This window comes from Stylophora pistillata, chromosome 2 (genome assembly GCF_964205215.1).
Source record: "Stylophora pistillata chromosome 2, jaStyPist1.2, whole genome shotgun sequence".
In the NCBI taxonomy this organism is placed as follows: domain Eukaryota; kingdom Metazoa; phylum Cnidaria; class Anthozoa; order Scleractinia; family Pocilloporidae; genus Stylophora; species Stylophora pistillata.
In genome coordinates, this window is record NC_142520.1 from 48,237,383 (window position 1) to 48,261,313 (window position 23,931).

At 38.7% G+C, this 23,931-nt stretch overlaps 2 protein-coding genes across 3 annotated transcripts; one reads left to right on the forward strand and one right to left on the reverse strand.

Moving 5' to 3' along the window:
• The first annotated feature begins 1,483 nt into the window (after positions 1-1,483).
• Positions 1,484-21,762, forward strand: LOC111336381 (cartilage intermediate layer protein 1). The gene is made up of 10 exons (XM_088748041.1): positions 1,484-1,685; positions 2,253-2,348; positions 2,445-2,582; positions 3,788-4,009; positions 4,567-4,740; positions 5,795-6,106; positions 7,380-7,485; positions 8,032-8,186; positions 9,231-11,262; positions 21,605-21,762. The coding sequence occupies exons 1-10, from the start codon at positions 1,496-1,498 to the stop codon at positions 21,618-21,620; spliced, it is 3,441 nt and encodes a 1,146-aa protein (XP_088604167.1). The 5' UTR covers positions 1,484-1,495; the 3' UTR covers positions 21,621-21,762.
• On the reverse strand, positions 15,305-21,638 carry LOC148739990 (leucine-rich melanocyte differentiation-associated protein-like). Of its 2 annotated transcripts, XM_088748039.1 has the most exons (7): positions 21,530-21,638; positions 20,648-20,693; positions 18,799-18,899; positions 18,191-18,323; positions 17,653-17,786; positions 16,439-16,568; positions 15,305-16,142 (listed from the first exon to the last, which is right to left on the reverse strand). In XM_088748039.1, the coding sequence occupies exons 2-7, from the start codon at positions 20,687-20,689 to the stop codon at positions 15,981-15,983; spliced, it is 702 nt and encodes a 233-aa protein (XP_088604165.1). In that variant the 5' UTR covers positions 20,690-20,693; positions 21,530-21,638; the 3' UTR covers positions 15,305-15,980. The 2 variants fall into 2 exon arrangements, with proteins under 2 accessions (XP_088604165.1, XP_088604164.1); XM_088748038.1 differs by lacking the exon at positions 21,530-21,638 and having other exon boundaries at positions 20,648-20,817.
• Positions 21,763-23,931: the final 2,169 nt, after the last annotated feature.

Below are 23,931 nucleotides of genomic sequence, written 5' to 3' on the forward strand. Positions count from 1 at the left end.
ACAACGTATACTTCCTTCATGCAAGGCCAATGGCATTCGTGTATGGTAATGATGGAATGCGGTAGCGGTAAGCTAAAGAGGTTTCCTGTTGCTTGTTAAAGCAAGCCCGAGCAAAAGCTGATCAGAATAAGTTGTGTTTAGGACGGAATCAGAGCGTTCGCAAACAACGATTTGCTTAAAGGGGACATTTATTTGTCACTGCGCTTTACTTTTACAAGACTTTTCATTCTTTGAGGTCAGTTAGAAGTCTCGTTCAAACTGCACAGATTTAAGAATCCCTCTTTCGATTGCCAATATAATTTTGATCATGCAGTTAACTTCACTCATTCCGAACTGTCTTTAGTTGAAGGTGAACTATTTTAAGCATCCATCTAAATTTTGAGCAAAACAACATAACGTTTCACACACACACACACACACACAGAAAAAAAAAAAAAAAGTTTAGATATGCAGAGGCGCTGACCAAGTCCTCAAGAGTATTTTTGGAACGAAAGAAAAAGTGAATCCATTCACCTTAGACTTGCGCACCTTTCCTCTAGCTACCAGCTGAGCCATATTAGAGGATTTGTTTTTGAGCTTTAACGTTATGCTAAGTTTATATCTGAAGAGCGTTCTGCACCCTCGTAGGATCGACTTCATATGTTATGATTTATGGAGAGGGGTGGTAAATTTTAAGTGATTTGTTAAGATGGCAAGCACTTTTTACGTTTGTGGAATTTAAAAAAATTTCTGAGTGGCCTACAGAGAGGTTTGAGACTCTACCACATCCCACTCTGATCGGATGCGTAATTATCTGAGGTACAAAGAACTTGTCTGTGAGCCAGCTCGTGTTCCATTGGTGACAAGTCCTATATACTGCTAATTTCAGGGTCAGTCGAAAGCTTTCAGTTTGAATATTCTGGCATTGGAAGGATGAGGCATGTTAAGCTCTGACGTCGCAAAAAGAAAGATGCCGAAAACTTTTTTACAAGCTTAGGACAGAAAGAGTGGTCTAAGTTTGCTCATGACATCAGACTACGTTATGATGAAATTGAAACGTTCCCTTTTTCTTCAACGTAACTAGTTTCAAGAATGAACAATTTTTTTTTCTCGCACATATTACACAAACAACAGCTAATGGAAGCAATCAAAATCACATTGCTTTAGGAAGTTAATGTTTACGAGTCATATTGACTTTGACTGCTTCAGCGTTAGCAGCTTTAGATTTTTTGGATGCACTTGAACTGTAAAGTGTTTTCAAGGTGACTTGGAGTTATTACTACGTGTCTTCAAGCAGCTTGCCTTTCTAATATCAGGCACCTATAAGAAAATTAAAATCGACCCAAAAGAGAATTTAAGTCAGTCAAATATCACGAAACTGTTTTCAGCGAGTATAAGAACAGAAGTTTTCCCGATACACTTCACTCGCTTGAGCTCCCGAATTTGACCAGATAATTAACTCCACTGATAATCATTATTCTTTATATCTCTTCCGCTTGAAGAAACACAGAAGGAAATGAAGCCAGCGGGGAACAGAAATCCGCAAAGGAATAAATATATTGTGACGGTTTCAAAATCGTCCAGTCCAGATAGGCGTTTGCTCAAAGCAATTCTGGTTGCTATTACTCTAGTAGTGGTGGGAGTCCTTCTTGGTACGTTGATTCCCATTTATATGAAAGCCAAAGGGAAAAATAAAAGCTCCAACGGTGAGTTATGTTATCTTTTCATTGCTAACATTCATTACAAAGAAATCCAATCTTCTTGCGGTCGGCTGTCTAATACGAAGGATCTTGGTGCAGCAATCATTTCGTTCCAGGTTAATTAACGTTAACTTGGGTGATTAATCGGCTTAAAGACCTTTTAGCACTGATACTCTGTAGCAGACTCTTTGATTTGCCATCTTGGATCTGCCCACTACCTTGAAAGATAACTTAATTCTCTTCTAAACTATGCGTGTGCGTCCTTTGTGTTACTGTTAAAAAATCCTTTGAAAGGACTTATCTCCAAATCCCAAGCTATCAAACAAACCAGTAATCAGCCAAATGGAAAGCATAAACAATAACTTTTTTAAATTTGTTGTTGGTAAAAACCCAAAGTGTGATTGTTACTGTCAATTCAGCTTTAAGATACAAAAACAAAGGACAACTGATAGCAGAAATGGCTCAAACCTTTACTGATTACTAAGCTCACTAATTATTATTGATGGCCATATTCCACTTCTTCACAGTACAAAAAGAGAGAGTAATAAAAAAAATTCCAACTTTATTTCATAGAAAATACACAAGAGCAACCGAACGCTAAAAAATTAGACAGCAGAACTATATCCGAAGTTGTTGTTGGTTCAACAACTCGAACGACTATTTTCCAAGGTTAGTGTCATTGGTTTAGCGGTGCTGAATTTACGACATTTTTATGGTATAAGTCATCGTCATCACTAACCATCATTACTATAATTTTGATTTTAGAGTCCATTTTCAACACTTTGGCATCGAAACAAGAAGGCTTTATTTCACCGACTATCGAAGGTTCTACTTCGGTTCACGAAGTGGCGTCACAGGGTCGACCTTCCATGGCCAGTGATGCTACAGCAAAGAAGAAATCAGGTTTGTCTATTGAGTTTAGATAATCGTTGCCAAGTGATACAGTTTTACCATTATCTCCACAGTACTGAGCCAAGTTTTTAATACCTGAAACTGCTAGAGTTGTTCGATATCTCAAGTCTAGTAACCAGACCATAAATTTTTGCCCACAAGTCTAATCAGTTCGCGCAACAAAGATCCATAATTTTACTTTCGGTCAGAAATTACTTTCAAATCATACCATGGAGCGATTCCAGTAACCTCTCGTAGCCATATGGCATATGAATCAGCTGGAATTGACAACGAATTTATTAGCTGCTCTATAAATGAAAACTCCTGTGACTAAGGAGTAGGCTGTTCTACCGTTTGGTATAGTCACCATATAAAATTCTTTAGCTGAATCTCCTCGCAAAATTTGAACTTAAACATTGTTGTTGGTGGAAATTTTCTTTAAAAGATGCATTTTGCTTTCGTAGGGCATTTTCTTACAAAAGCATCGACAAATTCAAGTGAATAGATATACTATTTTGTTCTTAAACAAGATGGCAGTATGTCGTGAGCTAGCTCAAGTGCCTCGAAATATGGCTCAAGTGCCTCGGAATATGGCAGAACGATTGCAGAGATTGAAATAATCGTTTGGTGTTGTCTTATCGAAGTATATACAGCTAAAACTAGTTCTATAATATCCGTTAAGGTAATTCATACTCAGTTAAGTTGACTTTTGCCTGGAACTCAATCTGCAACTTATGTTATTATTGGTGAATACTATGTCTGCCATTATAGTTCGTGTCTTGTTTAAATTTCGCTGAGTGAGGAGATACAGGATGCCAAAGACCCGCCTCCTGGTTAGCTCAATTGGTAGAGCGCCGGACTGTTGTGCGGAAGACCGAGGGTTCAAGTCCCGGCCGGACCAACACTCAGGGCATTAAAAAAACTTAGGAGAATGTGCTACCTTCCATGATATCAAGAAATGGATAGATATTCTACTCTCCTCGGATAAGGACGAATAAACCGTAGGCCCCGTCTCCTGCAGGGTTAAGGGTAGGAGACGTTAACTTCCCACCTACGAGATTACTGTTTGGTGGATGTCCTCCCCTGGGATGCGATGGGTGGGTATTACAGGGCCCGCAGTAACTGGCTACCCGCTGTTGCGGTTCCCCTGCCATACGCGGAGAAGGTAATAAATTAGAGTTCGAAGGATTGCGCTTTATATTCAAATTTCTTTGTAGCTGCCACCTCATCCCTGATATCGTCGAAGACAGTGCCTTCACCAAAAGCTACTTCGGCTGTCTCTGAGCAACTTCAGACATACTCACTATCAAGCATTGTGTCATTAAGCACAAATATAAAGAGAACGATTGTTTCTCCAATTATATCATCGATGAGCAAAGTACGCCCAATGAGCAGTGTGGCTGGCTTGACAGTTATCGCAAATCTTTTGCCCAACAAAGGTGAGAGTTGAAATTCTTTATTATTTTGAGTGAGGGAAACGATCGTGAAAATGCAAAGGGAGCCCATTTTTACTTATGATTCCTGTTCAAGAACACACACGATTGAGAAATTAAGAGGCCCGGATCGATATTTGCTGAAGTACACCCACTCGTGAAAATATGAAATCAATATATATATATATATATCTGATTGATGATGATATACTTGCGTCAGTCACGCAAATAAAGTCCATTAGTTACGACATTGAAGTCTCTTACTTGTCTCACAACAACACGCAAAAAAATCCTTGTTGATCAGGTCACTCTTGCGCGTACATCTTTTGAAGTGAAATTGATGTTTTGTCTTGGTTCTTACATTCCCTTTTGACCTTCTCTCTCCGAAACTATCATAAGCTGTACAAAATGCGGCTGCGTCGAGAAAAAGACTCAATTTAAACTGAACTTACTTATTCCTGTGTTGATTAAGGATATGATTAACACTAATAACTTTGAATAACATTGAACTGTCATCCTTTTACCCATTCTCTGAGTGCGACCTAAAACTATATCAATTTCAGAATCTAAGTGGTCTCGATGGAGCTCGTGGAGTGATTGCACCAAAACATGTGGTACTGGTTCACGATATCGAAACAGAACATGTGTGGCCGTTAATAAGGGCGCAGTCTTTGCTCCCATCTCCTGTGCTGGAAAATCCTCGCAGACTTGGTCATGTGCAGAATGGAACTGCCCAGGTAATTATGTCCTCTTAAAGTTTCGACATTATTTTGCTTAAAATTAAAGCTTGTCTAAATTTAAGATCACGTCGGACAATTACTGACTGATTACCTTTAATGTAGATTGTGAAGATTTCCATACAAATTTTTCTTTAGGTGGCAGATCAACAGGGGGGAGCACCGGTTGCTTCCTCAAAACGAAAATTTGGAAGCTAAGCCCCGCAACCTGCTATGCGGTGGGGAATCTATTACCAGGATCGTAAAAAATTGGCTAGACAATATTCAGTCTCGTGGTCTTTCTATCAATCGTATCATCAAGATCGCACTTTTTCTTCTCTAGGTTTGATTTTATTTGCTTTATTTCGTTCTAACTCAGGGATGAAATAAAATGATGTTATTTGTTAGTGAAAAAATATGTTTTAAGCATTGTAAAAGATCGCAAAAGTAATTATTGGAAATTTGAGTGGGATTAGGTTTTGCTCGGTATACGATAATGTGCCCCTCCCTAGATTGCACCCTATAAACGCTTTACCGGTTCAGTGATTATGTAAAGATGTCAAACAAAACAAACAAAACTTAACAAACACTTGTTAGTTACCTTTCTACCAACTTCTTTTGACTAACTAAGAGTGTTTATTTAGGCTGGTAACAATTTACGCAAGTACTGAATACATAACAGCTCGGAGTATTCTAAAATATGGAATATTTATTAATTTTTGTTTCTTTTGTTTTGACATCTTCATATGAGGGCTGAGCCAGAGAAGCGTTGAAGAAGCCCCCTTCATTGTTCTCAAGCTAACGTTGACACGCAGCAATTAAAGAGAGAAGAAACATTTGATGCAGATTGATACTGAATGTCGCGTTTTTTACATTTTCTTATAAAAAGGCAACCACGTAGAGTGTAGGCTGTTATTTTTTGTTTTTCTTTGTCAACTTAGGTTTCTGTGCTTCTCTGCCTTTCGTTTTGGCCGAGGGCAATGTTCTTGACTTAAAAAAAAATAGAAGTGGGACGGTTTTCATTTTTGAGTTAATTCACAATTAAGAAATAATTTTCACCTCATAACTACTCTAGACTGTTCAAGAAACTGCACAACTGGAACACTGAATGCAGCCTGTGATGCATGTACATGTGATCATCACGTGCTTACTGGTCGGGTTTTGACGATAGACAACGCACCATTGTCTGAGGCAAACATATCATTGGCAGAGACACCGTATAATATTCTTGCAAAGACGAACACCAGTGGACACTTCATGACTCTGGGTGTCTGCGCGGATAAGCAAGAGCTGTTACTTGTAAAACATGGGTTTGTCCCTGTGACGAAAAGAGCCAATGTCCTTACTCCCACGATAGCTTCTGTTATCGTGAAATTAGAGTTTGCAGGTAGGCGTCTAAGCCATCAATGTTTGCTTTCATATACCTGGATTCTTTCCTTTCCTCATGCAGCCAGTCTCTTTATATAAAAATAGTCTTCTCTTAGTTTAAGACTAGTTCATCTCACTATTCAAGGGTTCATCGTCCTCTTTGTGTGTTGTGGTCCTCCCCATTTCCTCCAACCTTTAGGGGTCTAGACCTAGACCGTTGGGTCTAGACCTCGGCCACGCGTACTTCTACCTGAAAAATCGACCTTTATGACTGAATAGAATGATTATGCAGGCTGATGGGTATTACATTCACTGATGAACTATATAACCATCTGACTGACTGACTCACAGAACAGTTAGCCTTATAATTACAATTAATTACAATTACAGATAATTACAATCATTATGGTAACCAGATAGCGATAGTAATGGCGATGATGATAATGCAAGAGATTATAATCTCTTGGATAATGACGGTTGTAAGAGTACCAATAACTAACTGACTAACAGACCTAAGTCTTACCTTCTGATTGACTAACCAGCATGCTGATAAAGCTTTTGAATCACAGACTTACTGAGACAAAGAGTTGCAGTCTTACTTACCCACTCTTGTTAGTGACCACCGACCTCAATACTTACTTACTCAACTGACCTCATTACTTACAGGATTACTGACTTGATGACGAACTAACGAATTGACTTACTGACCTACTGACTGACACAGTTGTAGATTAGCAGGCGGAATAGTTGACCAATTGAATATTTTACTTGTGGCGTTGTAAAATTTTCAACTTGCAGAATTACCGAGTAACTGACTCCTTTGTACTTTTCATTTAGAGTAGTATAGACTCACCAACAGTTACTGACCGACTAACGTACAAAAATACAGACTTACTGACGTACAGATTTTTAAACTTACCAACTTACAAACGGGCTTGCGAACGTAAAGACTTACCGAGGAGACTAATGAACTAGATAACAAACATGCCAGCAGACTTGCTGACTTATTGACCAAATGAGCTACTGACGCACTGAATAACTGGCTTAGACCTTTTACGACCTATGAAACTACTGGCTGACCGAAAGACTGATCAAATTAATGAATGAGTAGTTGAGGAGCTTATAGATATGGAGGGACTTGGTAGAGGAGTGAACACTTCTTTTAACAGAATTAGATAATTGAAAAAGAGTCGTTCGTATATGCGATAGTATTTAAAAATGCAGTCAAAAAATGAAAATTAGGACAGGAAGAAACGCAAAGTTTATTTTGCACGATATATCTTTTTATACAGTTCCACCATCTGTCACAGTTCATCCTAAGAGTAAAATGCGCATAGCTGGTCAAAGTGTTACATTTTGTTGTGATGGGGAAGGAAACCCTCCACCGGAAATAGAATGGTAAGCTAGTAACTTCCTTATAACTTGATTGTGAAATCTGTTCCATTTTGATCGGCTAATAATATATTCTTTTTACCTCGATAAATTGTTTTAACTTTTAATTTTGGAATTATAGTTTGAGTTATTTTACCTTCAGGCGTCTAAAACAATTGCCTGTATATAACTGCTCCATGTTATTGAGAAAATTGAGTAGAGGTCCATACATTTTTCTATCACCAAATATTTCTTTCTCTACCTTTTCGGTTACAAAGAGCAGGAGAAGTATGAATGCGTTACCTGTTAGCATAATTTCCATAAAGTAAGCTTAGTAGTGATCATGTATGGCTGTGTAAGACTCAATGCTCAGTATTCCCTTCATGTATGATGTATGGCGCACCCCTTGACAGTTATTTTGTGAGGAAATAAAGGAAAGCTGAGATCAAAGTTCACCTTCGATACTTCTCCTACATATGATGACCAATACTTCTCATACATATGAAGGAAAACAGTTTTAACCTTGATGAGATTTGGCGTAATACTAATATGCGACGCTCTTTTTATGTACAGGTTTAAAGAGAACAACGTCATCGACAAAGACTTGTACAATTACAACAACACTCTTGAAATAAGTGACGTCACTGGTTTAAATGGAAGTTTCCGTTGTCGGGTGATAAACCAGTTTGGCTCCGAATTTTCCAAAGTGGCGGAGTTGAAAGTCTTTGGTAAGGTTTCTTCGTCCATAATCAGCATGATAAATGTGCAAAACTAGAGAGATGCAGCTAATTATGATCGCGTTCATAACTACAAATAAGCTTCCATCTCACCCGTATTGTATGAAATATTTCCAAAACGGTGCTTGTATCCACTAATAACGAAATGTTCCTAAGTTCGTGCATTTTCCTGAACTTATCATATATATATATATATATATATATATATATACATGCATGCGCATGCTCGCTGGTTTACTCTAGTTTGAGCACTCTGGCATGACTTAGACGATACCACAAAGGTTGGGTCGTTTGGGGTGACCGTCTCGGTTCTCCCCCATTCTAGCATTAGCACTGCACTGATGAGGCCCAGAAGGCCGAAACAGTACTGTCTGCAGTTACATATATATATATATATATATATATATATATATACATTGTGGGAACTTGTAGTTTACTTGTCTTTTTCCTCCCACAATATATACTTCGCTCTACTTCTATGTATTGAGCACTGTTCTACGAAAATCAAGTCACACTTTATATATATATATATGTAAAAATATATATGATAAATACAGGATATAGCTCTTTGGCATACAAAACTCTGCTTTCATGCCCAAATTGAGCACTGTGGGGTGAGTCATTGCCGCTATTATTGCACATAGCTCACTAGGCTTTCCTAGTTTGAGCACTCTGGCATGGCTTAGACGATACCACAAATGTGGGATCGTTCGGGGTAATCATAACGGTTCTTCCCCATCCTAGCATCAGCACTGCACTGATGAGGCCCAGAAGGCCGAAACGGTACTGTTTGCAGTTATATATATATATATATATATATATATATATATATCTATATGCTGCCACTTCTTTCCAAGACTCCAGATAGATCAGAAAAATCCTTGAATTAGATGCAAAAGCAGTAAGTCATCTTCTGAACGTTTCGTGAAAAATGGTGTAACATGTAGGACTTGAAGGTTTCAAATTGCTCTCCTTATTATGCATCTCGCGTTATGTACATGATGCATCGTAATGTTACAATCTTTTCGTTTTCAGCAAGATCAGAGGACTCATGCCCCTCAGCTCCCATTTCGAAGAACCAGACACTACCTCCTGGTTGCGTTTTAAACGGCACAAACACCACAGTCTTGGACGTGGGGGAATGTAAACGTGTTGCATGTGTTAAGGGAAATGACACCTTCAATTCTTCTTGTTCAGATTCCCAGTATTGCTGTGGGCCTCGCTCTTTTGATAGCGTTCTAGCAAAGTGTGGCTCCATCATGTCATTGACTCTTTCCAAAATAAGAACCTGCGGTTGTGGAAATTGTATCGATGAACAAACAGTTATACATGGCCTTACTGTTGGCCAGGAGGGTGAACCAGCAAAATTTGTGGATTTGCTCTTTAATGGTAAACAAGTCGAAAGAACCGACTTGAATGGAATGTTTTCATTTTCTGTTCCGCCAGATACAAAACGAGCAATAGTGACTTTTAAAGACCAAATTTTCAAAAAATTTCAAGAAGAAGACAAAACATTTATTTTAAATGAAGGACAGAAGGCAATGTATAAGGTTACACTTAGAGAAAAACCACAGCCTGTCATATTTAACGCGTCTGAACCACTGGATTTGCCGTTAGGAGGTGATTCTGATAGCTTTGCTGACCTTGAACTACCCGAAAATACCCTATTGACGGAGGACGGTTCTGTTTTCCAAGGAAATGCCAAGGCTTCACTTAGTGTTACTGATCCACGTAACCTCTCTGACATCCTCACAGCTCCTGGAGATTTTACCACCGTGAGTGAAGACGGTGATGAAGAAATCCTTGAGACATATGGTATGATTAAGCTTAAGATGGAGGATGATAAAGGTAAACCCCTAGTTATGTCAAAGCCCATGAAAGTCTACCTAGATCCAGAAAAACTCAACTTGACCGTGTCTGAAGGTAATGCCTCCGCTAAACTTTACTGGCTTGACCGGAAGACAGGACGGTGGAGGGAGGCTGGTGATTTTTCTCTCGAAGATGGAAGCAAACGAAGACGAAAACGAACCAACAGAGTCTTTCTAGTAGGAACTGTGACACCGTCCGTAGCTCAGGAATTTCTCAACTTTGATCGGCCAGAAATGAGAGTCGGCGTACGAGTAACGGTCAGTTCAGCAGAGGATAACGTCATCATAACGGCCATCCGTAAAGACAACAAGGGATACGTTCAGCGCATTACAAATCAAGGTGTAGTTTGCATGGCGATTTGGAAAGATAAGGACTACTACCTTCAAGCGGAAAAGGATTCCAAGTATTATGATCCTGATCAAGATATCAAACATTACATAAAACACTTTCAAGGTGATATTGTATCAACTGTAGGTGATGGTGAGACTATTGGATCATTTAAGTTTCATAGTGCCCTAATGAATCAAACCGGGCCGATTTACTATGACGACTCCAGGAATATTGGAAGTGAAATGCAGAAGTGTAAAATGTCCTTGAATGATCCAAACAGTCCGGAAAAGGGTGGACAATTTGTGTTTAAGGCACATGAAAACACCCTTCCGGAATACGCATTACTCAGTCCTCCTGATTACCTTGATTGGATTTCGTCGACCAGGGCCGATATTTGTTTTATCAAAGTTAAAATTACTGGCATTAATGCTTTGTTCATGGCCACTAGCTATGAAACAGATGCCCAAACTGTTTTCGGCTTTCACATCAGAATGTCAAAAGGCGTTACCTCGGGCTCGGGCAGCGTTACTTGCCTCCAATTCAGGTGTCCGACAAGTGAAAATCGAGCCGTTGTTCTTTTGACTCCAGTGACGTCGAGTGCTAAGTGCCAGTATGATAAAACGGCTCATGCTTTGAATGCTGTTCAGGAAGACGAAAGTTTGTGTCCTAAGGGAGCTCTGCCCACCGCTGCAGGCCAGGAAAAGTGGCTGTGCATTCCATTTTCAAGCACGATGCTCGGGTATTCTACTTTCTCGCACTCTATTAAGAAAGGAGGGGAAGCGCGATGCCTTAGAAATAACCAACTTTATAACGGACAAGATTTGTCAGAGATATATTCCGATGGGGCATCAGTGGAGTATACATGCAGGTATGTAAATCTATTTTTATCATTCTTTGTACGTTCGATGGATTGATTCACTCATTCATTCATTCATTCATTCATTCATTCATTCATTCAACACGCCATTAATTCAGTGTTTAGAAAGTTCCGAAGATTTCTCATTGCGAAGAGTCCTCTTTGCTCAGTTTAAGAGTTCGGCAAAAAATTATAGGTGTGACTATTGAAAAAAATCATTCTGAACAAAATGTTATGGACGCATTTGCTTTTACTACCCATTAAATACTCTTTACGGACGGTTCTCCATAAGTTGATGAAATTTGATATCAAAACGTAGTTCAGAGTAAACCTTATCGAATCGTGTCTGATGTATTGCAGAATCATGCCCTTGGTTGAAAAAATTGGCTTATATAGTATTTCATAGTTTCTGCTACTGTTTATTCGAGTGGGGAGTTTTCTTGCGATTGGTCTATTCAATCTTTTCTTTTGAACATATCTTAAACAGATTGGCTCTAAAGAAATAAATTGTCATTACTTGCATCATTTCGATTCGATGCACGAAAGTTCGACTCAGTTAGATAATTGTAACCATTATAACCAGCGGTATGTGGTGCTTATGTCATGGAAGATTTAACTGTGGTAACTGAAATCATCTAATTGATGTCAATGCATTCACATAATTTCCAACTAAAATGTATAACAGCCTTATTCCGTTTATGTTCAAATTGTCAGTCTAGGGGTTGATGAGGAGGTTAAGGCAAGGATCAACCAAAGATAAATTGAAGAACTATTATCTTTATAAATGAAATGTTTGGTTGCGAAGGGGATTTTTATGTTTTTCCCCTGGCAATCCGGCTAATGTTTAATTGTCTTGTGTTACTTGTTGCGTGACAGCATCCCGGGATGTGCCGAGAGGTCCCGGGGTTAAATCAATGCATGACCCTCTAAGTCGAAAGGTCGGTATTGCACAATCTGCTGCTATCGCGTCATTCTATTCTTTGACCCGCTGGGAAAGGAGTGTTTTATATATGTAGACGACACAAAGGGGAGAAACATAGATTGTTTACACAAAGATGAACTACGATATTTTATTTTTTGCCTGAACTCAAACATTTTTGATGTGATACCTAAAATTGACTGTTTGCCTTCATTCTACAGTTAAACCATGATTGTGAAGTTTTTTTGAGGGGAATTCGACGTGGACTTGACATTTTACAGAAGACTGACATCATTATCGTATTACTTTTCACTACGAAAGGAAGTTCGTCCTCTCCTTTTAGCGATCTTCCTCTCACAGTGAATATTTTTTTACAACTGATAGTAAAAGTGACGTAGCACTGAGGTGGACATGGCTAGCACACCTCATTTGCGTAATCTTTCCATTAACTTTAACCAGATTATTTTGCTTCCGTCAAGTTAATACTCTGTTTCTAGTTACTTTACGTATTTAGCTCTGAGCAGTTGGCCATTTTAAGATAAATAGCTATTTCATATTTATATAAATATCTGTCAAATACGTTTCTTCGCAAAGTATATAATTCGTTACCAATAAAGTGAATCAGGTTTCATCAATAATTAACAGAGATGCATTGCATCCTTTGCAAAATTGCGATAGCTTCTTAACACTTGTTGTCCTGATTTTCGTTCCGTTGAATCATGTTAAGACGATAGCTGTTGAACAAAACTATGTAGTATGGTCAGCTGGAAACGATCCAAAAGCAAAATCAAATCAAATCATAATCATCCTTTTAGATTTGTATCTGATGGATTAAATTTGCAAACTTAATCTGCCAGAGCTGGAATGCGAAGAAACTAGCTCAGAGAACTGTACCAGTTGTATCCTTAGAACGGTAAATGGAGGAACGTTTGTCTTAGATTTTCAAAAACTTCGTAAGGATTTTCCTAAAACAACGAGTAATCGTGCGATGTAATGATCCGTACATCATCCCATGGGCCTTTAGGTTGCCTGACGATAGTTATAAGAGCACAGTTAAAACTTACGACTGGCCCAGTGATGGAGATAAATGTTATGTTAAAATAACAGTCACCGGAAGGAGATCAGTGTTCAAAGCCGAAAGTTACACAGCAAACAAGAAAGACCTCTATGGTTACAGTACTGACATAACAAGAGCGACTTTGGATAATCAAACAGCATCGGCCACTTGCCTTGAATATAGATGTAGCGATGTAATGAATAATGGATCTTTAATTAACAACACGTATATTGCAATCAGGCCAGTTTCGGATGGTTGCCAATTCGTGAAATTGGGACATGACTTGGATCTTTATCAGAACCAATGCCCATATTCTCTGCCCCCTCAACAAGGAGTGGCTCGTTTCATATGTGACGTACCACTGCCATCCTTTGTACTTCCTGTCCCGGGTTTGTATAACAGCCAGTACTTTCCATGGGGTACCACAGAGAGTAGTTGCAAAACTGGAGACCCAAGGTTAGGGTTCCTATTCTCTGGTACGTTTTCTTCAGGCTTTGCTTTACATTACGATTGTATATGAACTAATAAGCGCAGTGTAGGCCAACTAAAATATAGGAAAAAAAACATCCTGGCATTTTCATGTCGCTCTTTCAGCAAAGAAAAAGTAACGTTATTACTTTAATTTTTCTTTACTGATATAGAAAAATTCGTTTATCTAAGCTGATTACAAAGTCCTTATGGGGCCGGTCATTATTTGTCACCTGGGGTTGATTGTGTCACTATTCAATTTACCTAATCCCCCCATAAGGCTCTGAAATATCCTTATAATCCCCCTCAAATGCATGTAATTGACAGTCAATTTTCATTAGTGCCCCCTCTTTATTCTGTCAGCGAAGACTGATGCCCCCTTCCGTTCCCCCTAAAAAAACTAGTGGTCCCCCCTTAAAATCCCCCAAAACAGCACCAGGTGATAAATATTGACTGGTTCCTAAGTTGTTCACTTTATATGAAACTCAGAGGTTCCTGAAGGGTAGGGGAGTGTAGAAATCTTGTCGTTACATCTTCGGGTGCCAGACACAAGTTCTTTTTATCTTGGGTCCTCCTAGGCGTGGACATTTTCATCAATTTCTATTTCAATTTTTAGTTCCCCTTGGGGGCCTCTTTTCAAATAGAGATTTTATAGGTACAAAGTCGATAAAAACTTTGCTCAGTAGCCATATGACTGCTTTTAAGGTTAGCTCAAGTACGCTTGGGGTTACTCATTCTTATCCGGATATTATTTGATTGTCAGTGCTTAAAGATAGTAGCGACACGGTACCTGCGCAGTTAGAGCGCTTTTCCATTGAGTGTTGTAAGACCAAACCAGAGTAGGTAAAATCAACAAGCAATCAGATACATGGAAAGTATCTGCTGCAAACTCAAAACAGAAAAGTGCAGACTGCCTGGAGCATGGGATAGCGCGCTTCAGCTAACTCGTGTTTGGATTTTGTTTTGCATCGGATTGATTTTTAGGATGGCGTGAGTTTATAGGTCAATCGATGAGCGCATGCACAGTTAAGGTAAATCTATAAAATCTCGAATTACCTGCGAAATTTCGTTAAAAATTGCTCTGCATCAAGCTCAGATTCTTAGTGCATAATGCATCGATCAATTCGTTCTTCAACATCCCCCCAGGGCAACCCACTAGCACTTGACTGTTGCCGGCCCAGCCTGGGGATGGCGAGTCTGAACCTTACCTAGCTGGGGTAGGGAATTTGAACCCGTTGCCTGCGGATGGATGTTGAAGCCTCGAATCGATTGACGCTTAAGTGATATTCAACTATTGACTTTATGTTACATTTCCTCGACTTATTTAAAAGAGATGATCTTGCGAATGTTTGTTGTTGCTTTTAGTTATATACAGATTGTTTAATCAGCTGTGTCCCTAATTTCTGAACAAAACACCTTTGGTAACAAGTTATTTTTGTTGTGTTAAACTTTTTTTTCTTAGACAACAAGCGCTATACAATGCTGTTGATAGCCTAAGTTTATCATTAACAGACATGAACGAACGAGAAATGTCTCATTTATTTAACTTATGTTACGTGGACTGATCCTTGCTGCTTAGTGTATACTGTGGCTAAGCATTACCGCTGTAGTTTGCTTTTTTTTTTGTTTAACGCATTGAACAACAGTTTTTTTAAGAAAATAATACTAGAAATAGCATATGACAAGCATAAACTGTCCGAGTGTATTAATCAAAAATAAAAATGCATTTTGCATTAGGTCATCTGAATCTTAAACTGTGACAGGTCAAATCAAGAAGAGAGTACACAGGGAGGGAGGGAGGGGGAGGCGAAGGGTGGGGGGGGGAGAAGGGAGATAAAAACAATACTGCCTTTTCATTTTCAGTAATAAGGTTTTATTGATCTTTACACATTCTTTCTGTTATATTATTTCCCACTCTACTTTATCCAATAGGTTTTAAATGATTTATTGATTTATTGCTCCTCGACAGGCTGAGTAGGAAGATACGACAAACCAGCAACAATTTAAAGCACAACGAAACTATCAACGCGTGTTCTGTTTTAGGGCTAACAGTTTACCCCGTTGAGACCCTCCTGTTGGAACCCAGAGGCAAAATAACTACCTTCAAAATAACTAACCTCGTTTGCTCGGTCCCTGATGTTGATTACGGAACCTTGTTTCCTTTTCTGCTCTGATCCATGGCCCAAGCGCGAACGCGCGGGCCACAGATACGAGCGAAAATCTCGGTCCGCATCTCACGGTACGAGGTCTTAAATTACAATGAAAATTGTAGAATACTTTCCAGGTTCAAAGCTGAGCATTCTTAATAAATCTATTGCCTTCAGAGTTCTTCCCAGAGTAATTGTACCGAATTCGTCCGAACGTTCCCCTGTGTTTACCTGGAGCCTTTGTAGCACTGGGCAGCGGAGTGAATCTTGATATTTCCACGCTTTCTTGCATTTGAGCTTTCTGTCAATCAAGAAAATCATAACGCAATGAAATTGGTTTTAACAGCTACAGAACACGTTCTAGTGAATAAAGGCTGATAGTTTGTAAAAGAAACTGTTTGGGGCTGCGTCGGTGGGGGTAACGAAATAATTTGGATATATCAACAAAGTTGAAATGGTAAATTGGTCACCGTAACGATTGCAAAAGCTGACGTTTCGAGCGTTAGCCCTTCGTCGGAGCGAAGGACTAAGGTTTGGGGTTTAGTTTTTCTCAAGTGGAGACAACGCGAATCAATGTTGCAATTTTCTGCAACCTACCAGGTCGGTTACTGAAGGGGCAACGATCTTCATATAAGCACCAACTCTCTGTGCCTCTCTCTTCTCTGCTTTTTGAACAGGCCTGGAATGGAGGAATTTTAGGTTTGGCAGCCGGTGAAGTACATAGTATCTGAAGGATAAAGTAGAGATAAAAGATAATTCATGTCGTACAAGTCATATAATCATTGTTAACGGCATCATATATTGTAATGTTAGCATTGTGGTCATGTTATCGTTATCGTTGTTGATATCATCATTACCATCATCATCAAGGGCAACACTGTTTTCATCGTCGTCGTTATCATTTGCGTCATTAAGATCACAATCATCAACGCTATCATCATCACCGTTAACAATGATGACAACACTGAGATACAATAAATATATGAAGTTCATATATTTTGAACTGCGGTATTAAATACGTATGATGCACGATCCTTCGCAGTAGAGAGGGCTATTTATGCAATAGCGAAAATCAGACCTGAAAAAAATCAGGGCTGTACGGGGCCCGAACCACTGAACCAAGCTTCCAGTTGGCTTGTTAGTTCAATTGGTAGAGCGCTGCACTAGTATCGCAGAGGTCAGTGGTTCGAGTCCCGTACAAGCCTGATTTTTTTCAGGTCTGATTTTCGCTATTGCATAAATAGCGCTATCTACTGCGAGGATCGTGCATCATACGGATGACAACACTGGAACATAACAGGTTACACTGAGATGGATCATAAACCCCCCTCAAAATTGACAAAGAGCCAAATCAGAAAACCTTAATTACTCGATAACCTGAAAATCATTTTGCGCGAGAGTTGTTATCTTTCAGAATGAAAATTACATCGACATCAAAGTCTTTGCACTGAAAGAGAGAGATCTCGAACACCCGGGCATCTTGGAATAACACTCAGATAGTTTGTTCACATTATAAGGATGATAAAACATTTCTCAATAGATCTATGGAAATATATGCTAAAAATTGCCAAAAAGTTGCAGAGAAATCATAAGCAAGGTTGCTGAAGTTTCAAAACATTTTCGAGAAACTCGTTCTTAACCCAACCTCGTAAAAATGGAAATGCAGCCGCAGTAGCCCGTAATGAAATAGGGAAAAGATTAATTAAAAAGATAAAATGAAAGGGATTAAGAAAGTTCAATAAAAATGAAATTGAAGCCAGATGTTAAACGATGGCAAAATAAGAAATTCAAGTTAAGTAAAAAGTAATCACCTGTATCGTTGATAATCTTCTTCGTCTCTGTTTGAAAATGACAGTTCATTTGGACAGGCCTGGTTACTTAGCAGGCTGAGATATTTCAGAGAGGGTAAATTCTTAGAAACTTTGTCCAAGAATACGTCTAGATTGGATATGTATTAAAAGTTAAGGATCAAACAAAAAAAGTGAGAAGAGAACTCCTTGAAAAACAAAAAATTGATAAAAACGGTTTATATTACCCTCTGATGTTTTGTTATCTTGCATGGCCGACAGGGTCACGTGACACGAACACGTAAAGGCCTTTCGCTCGAGTTATGACCAAATACATCAGTATCATCTTCACGTCTCTAAATCAAATTTGTGCAAGCGGGTTTAAAATGGACAACACTTAATTCCATTTGAGTTAGTTTTGAATTCAGCAAAATGCGTCGAAACTCACTCGTCTTTTCTCAAACTTGGACAAGTGGGAAGGATGCAAGTTATAAGAGCTCGAAGGACATAGGCGTGGCAAGTTACTGGGCAGGCCTATCCCAGGTAGAAGAAAAAATGGAAAGGATATATTATTTTTGTTTAAAGTTAGAGTGTGTAAATTGGCCATTACGGGAATTTCCACATCATCTCCCAGCTGGTTGTTGTCAAGAATAAGTTCCTCCAGATTTTCGAAACAGTACAAGCCATTCAACGATCTGTAAATGAATAAATATATATATATGAATATTTTAAAATACAAGAAATTAAAATAAGATTCTGATTGGTAACAAAAGGTCAACTTTGTGTTGGGGAACTTTCTTTTTTGGCCACAATGTGTTTGTTTCGTTAAAAAGGGCCGGGTCTCCCCAGGGACGGCATAGAATCCCGGGCATAGAATTCCAGCTGAAGTTCCTTGTCGAACCATCTCCCAGATCTTCTCGGTCAGCGCATCTCGGTAACGAGACCAAGAGGAGAGACTAAGCTTATGTTACTCATGACTACTCTGATTATGAGTACCGCTGGATGTCACCACCCATTGAGAATTTCGGGCGCTGTGCAAATGCTATGGATATGTAGCACTGAATGGAAAAACGTGGGAGATGAGGCGGGGTGCAGAGGGTGAATTAATTTTATTCAGAACGGCAACAAAAACAACGTTTGTTTTTTTTTTTTTTTTTTTTTTTTTTTTACCTTAATTCGTTAGAGCTTAGGTCCAAGATCTTGACTATTTTACCATATTTTTTCCCAATAGTCTCTGGTATGTTCTTTGCTTCCCGACAAACCAGCGACAACTGACCAAAACAAAAGGATAATACTATCAGATTTATCTGAAAATTGACTTCTGCCACTGGTATTATATGTTAAAAATACCAACCGGCATCTATTAAGTTCAACTTAATCAGTTCTATCTTTTGGTGAAGTAAAATAGAAGGGACTATGAACTGAACACAAGCTAACTTGAATCAAGTTACATAACGAAATTTTGTTTTTCATTCCTTGGTCACGTAAAACATTTTGACTTAAAATCGAGTCTTTCTGAGGACTCATCTTACAACTGACTTACTGTAATTTTTAACATTTAAACAATTCAACTTCTGATCCACACAGTGTGATAAATAATGGTAACTGAACTGAGTGGAGTGCAATTTGGGCTGAAATCATACGTTTGATTTCAAAGTCGAAAGAGCGCTGCGCGCTCGTTCGATTTGAAATCACAAGTATGATTTCAGACCAAAATTGCACCACACGAGGTTCAATTACCACTTTATTACATCCATTTTGAAATCGCCCAAATACAGGACTTGGTCAATAAAAATATTTTACTGATGCAGTACTGAGCCGGTTTTAATTTTATTTAAAAAGCGGAACCGCAAAAGGCTTTTACATCTTATTTTGTATGCAAAACAGAAAAACATTGACTTTGAGTCATGTGTCAAAAACTCAGTCAAGGGTAAAATGTGCGATTTAGAGCAAAAAATGGTGCGATTTGGGAACAAAATCGCACCAATTAGAGCTAATCAGATTACAGGGACCACCAGTGATTTCAAAATGGATGAAATAAAACCGCAAACTGTTTTTTTTAAAGTTGAATTCAATGAGGGTCTCAGTGTGGTCAACCATTAGCCGTAAAACAGCGCAAAAATTTAGCTGTTAGGCGTGAACTTTGACATACTTTAACCGATAGTCGTACAAAAACTTAACGTAAAAAAAAAAAAAATTCCGGTGACTCGAATATATAATATGAACCGTTAGCCGTAAAATGGCCAAAATTTTAACCGTTAGCTGCAAAAGCCAATACCCCATTGGGCCCTTGAATTCTCTATTGGCAAGTTCCGGGAGGGGAGGGTCTATCACCCGTGGGGTTTTTTTTCACTAATTGTTTGCACCCATTTTTCTTCAAACGACAGTATCGCATATGACTTCTCAACTTCACTTGTCTTGAAATATTTCTTAGCTTATTCAGGATCTAATTTAAAAACAAAAAATTAATAAATAGATTAATGAATGGCTACGTACATAGATAAAGAATAAAAAGAATCTGTTTTTTATTTTTTCCTGAGTCAAAGTTAACCCCCCTCCACATCGAAGAAGTTCCTGGTTTCGCCCCTATTACAAGAAACTTCTGGAAAAATATGCTGTATTCTATAAGCGCTAAACCCGAGCATGGAAATAAATTTTTGTCCCAGCTTTAGAGATTGAAATTGCGCCGGTCTCAGAGTCCACAAAAAGTGTCGGCTGTTATCGAATGCGAATCCTCAAGTAGTGAAAATCAAACACATAACAGTAAACAGAAAGAAGGTTTTCAGACTGTTGCACTGAAATCAAATTTGAACTATTTACATTATTCGAAGATGTGATACAGAAAACTGCACACATTGAATCGAATTCAACTTTAAAAATTAAAATATGAAATAGGGCCAATTTAAGTTCAAACAATCTGAGACATCATGTGACAGAAAGATGATTCGGAACGGCAAATTGAACAAACTCGACATGAAACACAGAGTGCAAAAAGGCGAGACAGTACATTTCTTCTTACCTGGATATCACTAATTATAAAGCTTGCGTCCAAATTTTCCATTGTTCTGTTCGAAAAAGAGGAAAAAAGTTTTTTTCAGGATTAATTCTTGGGTTGACCCTGACTTGATGAACGTGCGGAATCCATTCAACATCTAAAGGTTGGCTTGTAACGCGGTGCCAAGTCTGTCCTATCTTTTGTAAAACTGCAAAAAACCTTCACGTGAACACACTCTGCAATGTGATATTTTAAGGGGGACAAGTACAAACCTGTTACTGGCAAAAACTCAATTACCTGGTGTACGTTTCATTTCATCTGTTTGCGATTTTTATTTTGATCTGAAGGGCATGTACATCACTTAGCTACATGATGCACACTGTTGCATGATTCATAGCATCGAATAATTTTTAAGAGTGCTCAGCTAGATTCTTTAATTGTCGGCTTGTTTCTTTCATTTAGATGGGGAATATTACTATCATGTATCCTATATATTTGTGTCCTGAATCTCAGATTTTGAAATGCATATGTGGCGGTTCACCATATGGTTACTGCACCAATCGGGACTTCCCCCTTGAAATCACCTGATTACAAACCAGTTTTACAAAAAACTGCGCGTCTAATTTAGTCTTGTTACTGTCAGAAGGAAGTCACGCGTTCCGGGTGAATCACACACCACTCACTCCACGAACATGCCCCACATCAATCATTTTTCGACCCGCCAAGAATGAATCGCCCTTTTGGCCCTTTGGAAAACTCGCCGCAGGGCATGATAAGCACATGACTTTCGAAGATTTATTTTATCGTATCACTGCAATATTTAGCGTCATATACAGAGCATCTGTTTTAAGTTTGATCAACAGTGATCTAAATAGATATTACAGAGGAAGTTGTCATAAAATTTACCTTCCTTTCTTCGTAATTGAGTTTGATAGACGGGGGTCATTAAGTTAACCATATTTTGTCTTTCTCTTTGGTTAGTACATCTCAGCTGTGAGCAGAACTCACGTCACGCCTTCACCAACATCATAGGCCATCTAAGGAGAACTCACTAGCTCAGAGGAAGGTCATCTGACTGCACCGGAAACCTGGATTTCCCCTTTTATCTAACTCTCAAAGAAAATAAAGATTTCTAAATAGATGCGTATGATGTCTTTCCCTACCCTCGATGACGCTTATGTTCAAGTACCGAACTGTTCAGGGTAATAAAATCAACTATTTGGCACATTTTCACATTTCATATATGATTTTCGTGACACCGTGATATAAAATAAAGACAGTTTGGTTGTTTTCCCGCGCTTTAGGCTAGGCTTTGGTAGATTGTGCTGGCATAATTTTAAGCATAATTCAGCAAAACGAGCATTATTTTCAGCTTTTATTTCAGTTTAGCACTGCTGGCATGATCCGAGCTTTAATGCGTTGAAAACAAAAAAACCATCATAGCACTAGAATAATTCAGTTTGTATTTTATTTTTGTATTGTTTTTGGTTAAATAATGAAGTCTGTGCTAAGGCCCATGGTCAAATATGATACGGCAGGCGGCAGAGGTCAGCCTGTGCATAAGACGGAGACTCAGGCCACCACGCTTATGGCTCGGTGGCTCGGCCCCTCAGGCCTCAGATCAAAGATGGCGTCGTCCTCGAGTACATCCACTTCTACCACTTCAAGCACTTCCAGTGTCGTACCGATAGCTTTAATCTCTAGAGAACGTATCATTTGTTAATCATTTGGCTTTTCGAGGTGCGCACATGTGTATTTGCGATGCTAAAGAATGTAAGACTGGAAGGTGGATTATGTGAATGTTCATTAAAGTCAAGATTGATAGAGTTAAGACACTGATGATCTTTATTTTCCTTAAAGTCAGTGTAAAATGTAAGTAGCATAATTTCGGTGACAGAGAGCATAATTTTCAGAAAGTAGCATAATTTTGGCATAATTTCTAAAAAATATGAGCACTGCTAAAAGCATAATATGCTGTTTTTTCGAGCACAATCTACCAAAGCCTACTTTAGGCAGTTTGATTGTTTTCCCGCGCTTTAGGCAGTTTGGTTGTTTTCCCGCGCTTTAGGCAGATTGGTTGCTTGAACTTTGAGTTCTTATTGGCTTTTCATATTTTCGTTCCTCCAAGTTGGCCGTTGTGGCGGATATTTTAGTTTTGGTTTTACGGCATTCCATCGAAAAGCGCTGACAACCACTCGAGAAGCCAACGCATAGCTAGATTGATACTGCTTCCGGAGAAATGCAAAATTGGCAATGATTACTATAGGGTTCTTATTTCATGCAGATAACTGGTTAATAGCTCATTCAATGGTATTCCATGCTGTTGAAAAGTAATGTTGTGTTATATATAGAGGACATTACATGGCCGCGCGGGGATACAGCAACTGGGTAATTATGTTGGTAACCATGGCCACACCAATATCCTCTCACGTGAAAGATAAAAATAGTATCTTCACTACGCGCGGTGAAGATATGATTTTTTAGTAAAAGGAGAAATCCTGGTATTTCATCAGTATCTATATAATAAATCATTTTCTTTGATAGATATCAAAAACATGTATAGGGCAGATGACCTTTATCGACTAAAATTACCTTTAGTAGACTAGCTCTCATCGTCCGTAGTACCACACTGATGCTAGCAGTACTCAATTTCATAACCTGTTTATGATCTCCTGCGCTGTAGTGGTTTGCCTTTTGCTGTTAGGCGCATTGAAAAACTGTTTTCAGGCCAAACGTAATCCTACAAATACTATATGATTAGGATAAGCTGTCATCGTAGTCCGAGCGTATTCATAGGAAATAAAAATGCATTTTGCGTGACATGAGGGAGGGAGAAGGGTTGGTGGGGGGGGGGTGGGGTGGAGAGATGAGAGCTAAAATCGATACTACCATTTTACTTTTAGTGATCAAGTTTTATTAATCTGAAAGGGTTTTAAAATATTTTCTCTTATTCACTGCCACTTGAGAAGCTGAGAAGGAAGATAAGGCAAACCAGCACCAATTTATAGCGAAACGAAACTATATATGCGTATCATACAACATTTCCGACCCTTAATTGAGAATTTCTAAGTTTAAAGTCTGACCTTGAGGAGGACTGGTGTAGGAAAATCAAAGCAAAGTTTGTGATCAACTTTGTATTTCCAATTAACCTAAAAACGGCAAAAAATTTAATTAAGCCAGACATCGTTACGTGTAAGGCTCGCTGAATGGTAATAAGAACTTCCTTCCAGATCTTTGACCTCCTTCGAGCGCTGAAGTGACAGCTTTGACGACTTGGAAGCAAATAAAGAAACAAAAAAGAATAAATA

Coding starts and splice junctions, on each gene's coding strand:
- LOC111336381 (XM_088748041.1), top strand. CDS start 1,496: ATGAAGCCAGCGGGGAACAGAAATCCGCAAAGGAATAAATATATTGTG. Junction 1,686..2,252: donor GAAAAATAAAAGCTCCAACG/GTGAGTTATGTT, acceptor TTTATTTCATAG/AAAATACACAAGAGCAACCG. Junction 8,187..9,230: donor GGCGGAGTTGAAAGTCTTTG/GTAAGGTTTCTT, acceptor TTTCGTTTTCAG/CAAGATCAGAGGACTCATGC.
- LOC148739990 (XM_088748039.1), bottom strand. CDS start 20,689: ATGGAAAATTTGGACGCAAGCTTTATAATTAGTGATATCCAG. Junction 18,324..18,798: donor CTAAGCTCTAACGAATTAAG/GTAAAAAAAAAA, acceptor ATTCATTTACAG/ATCGTTGAATGGCTTGTACT. Junction 16,143..16,438: donor CCCCTTCAGTAACCGACCTG/GTAGGTTGCAGA, acceptor CTTGATTGACAG/AAAGCTCAAATGCAAGAAAG.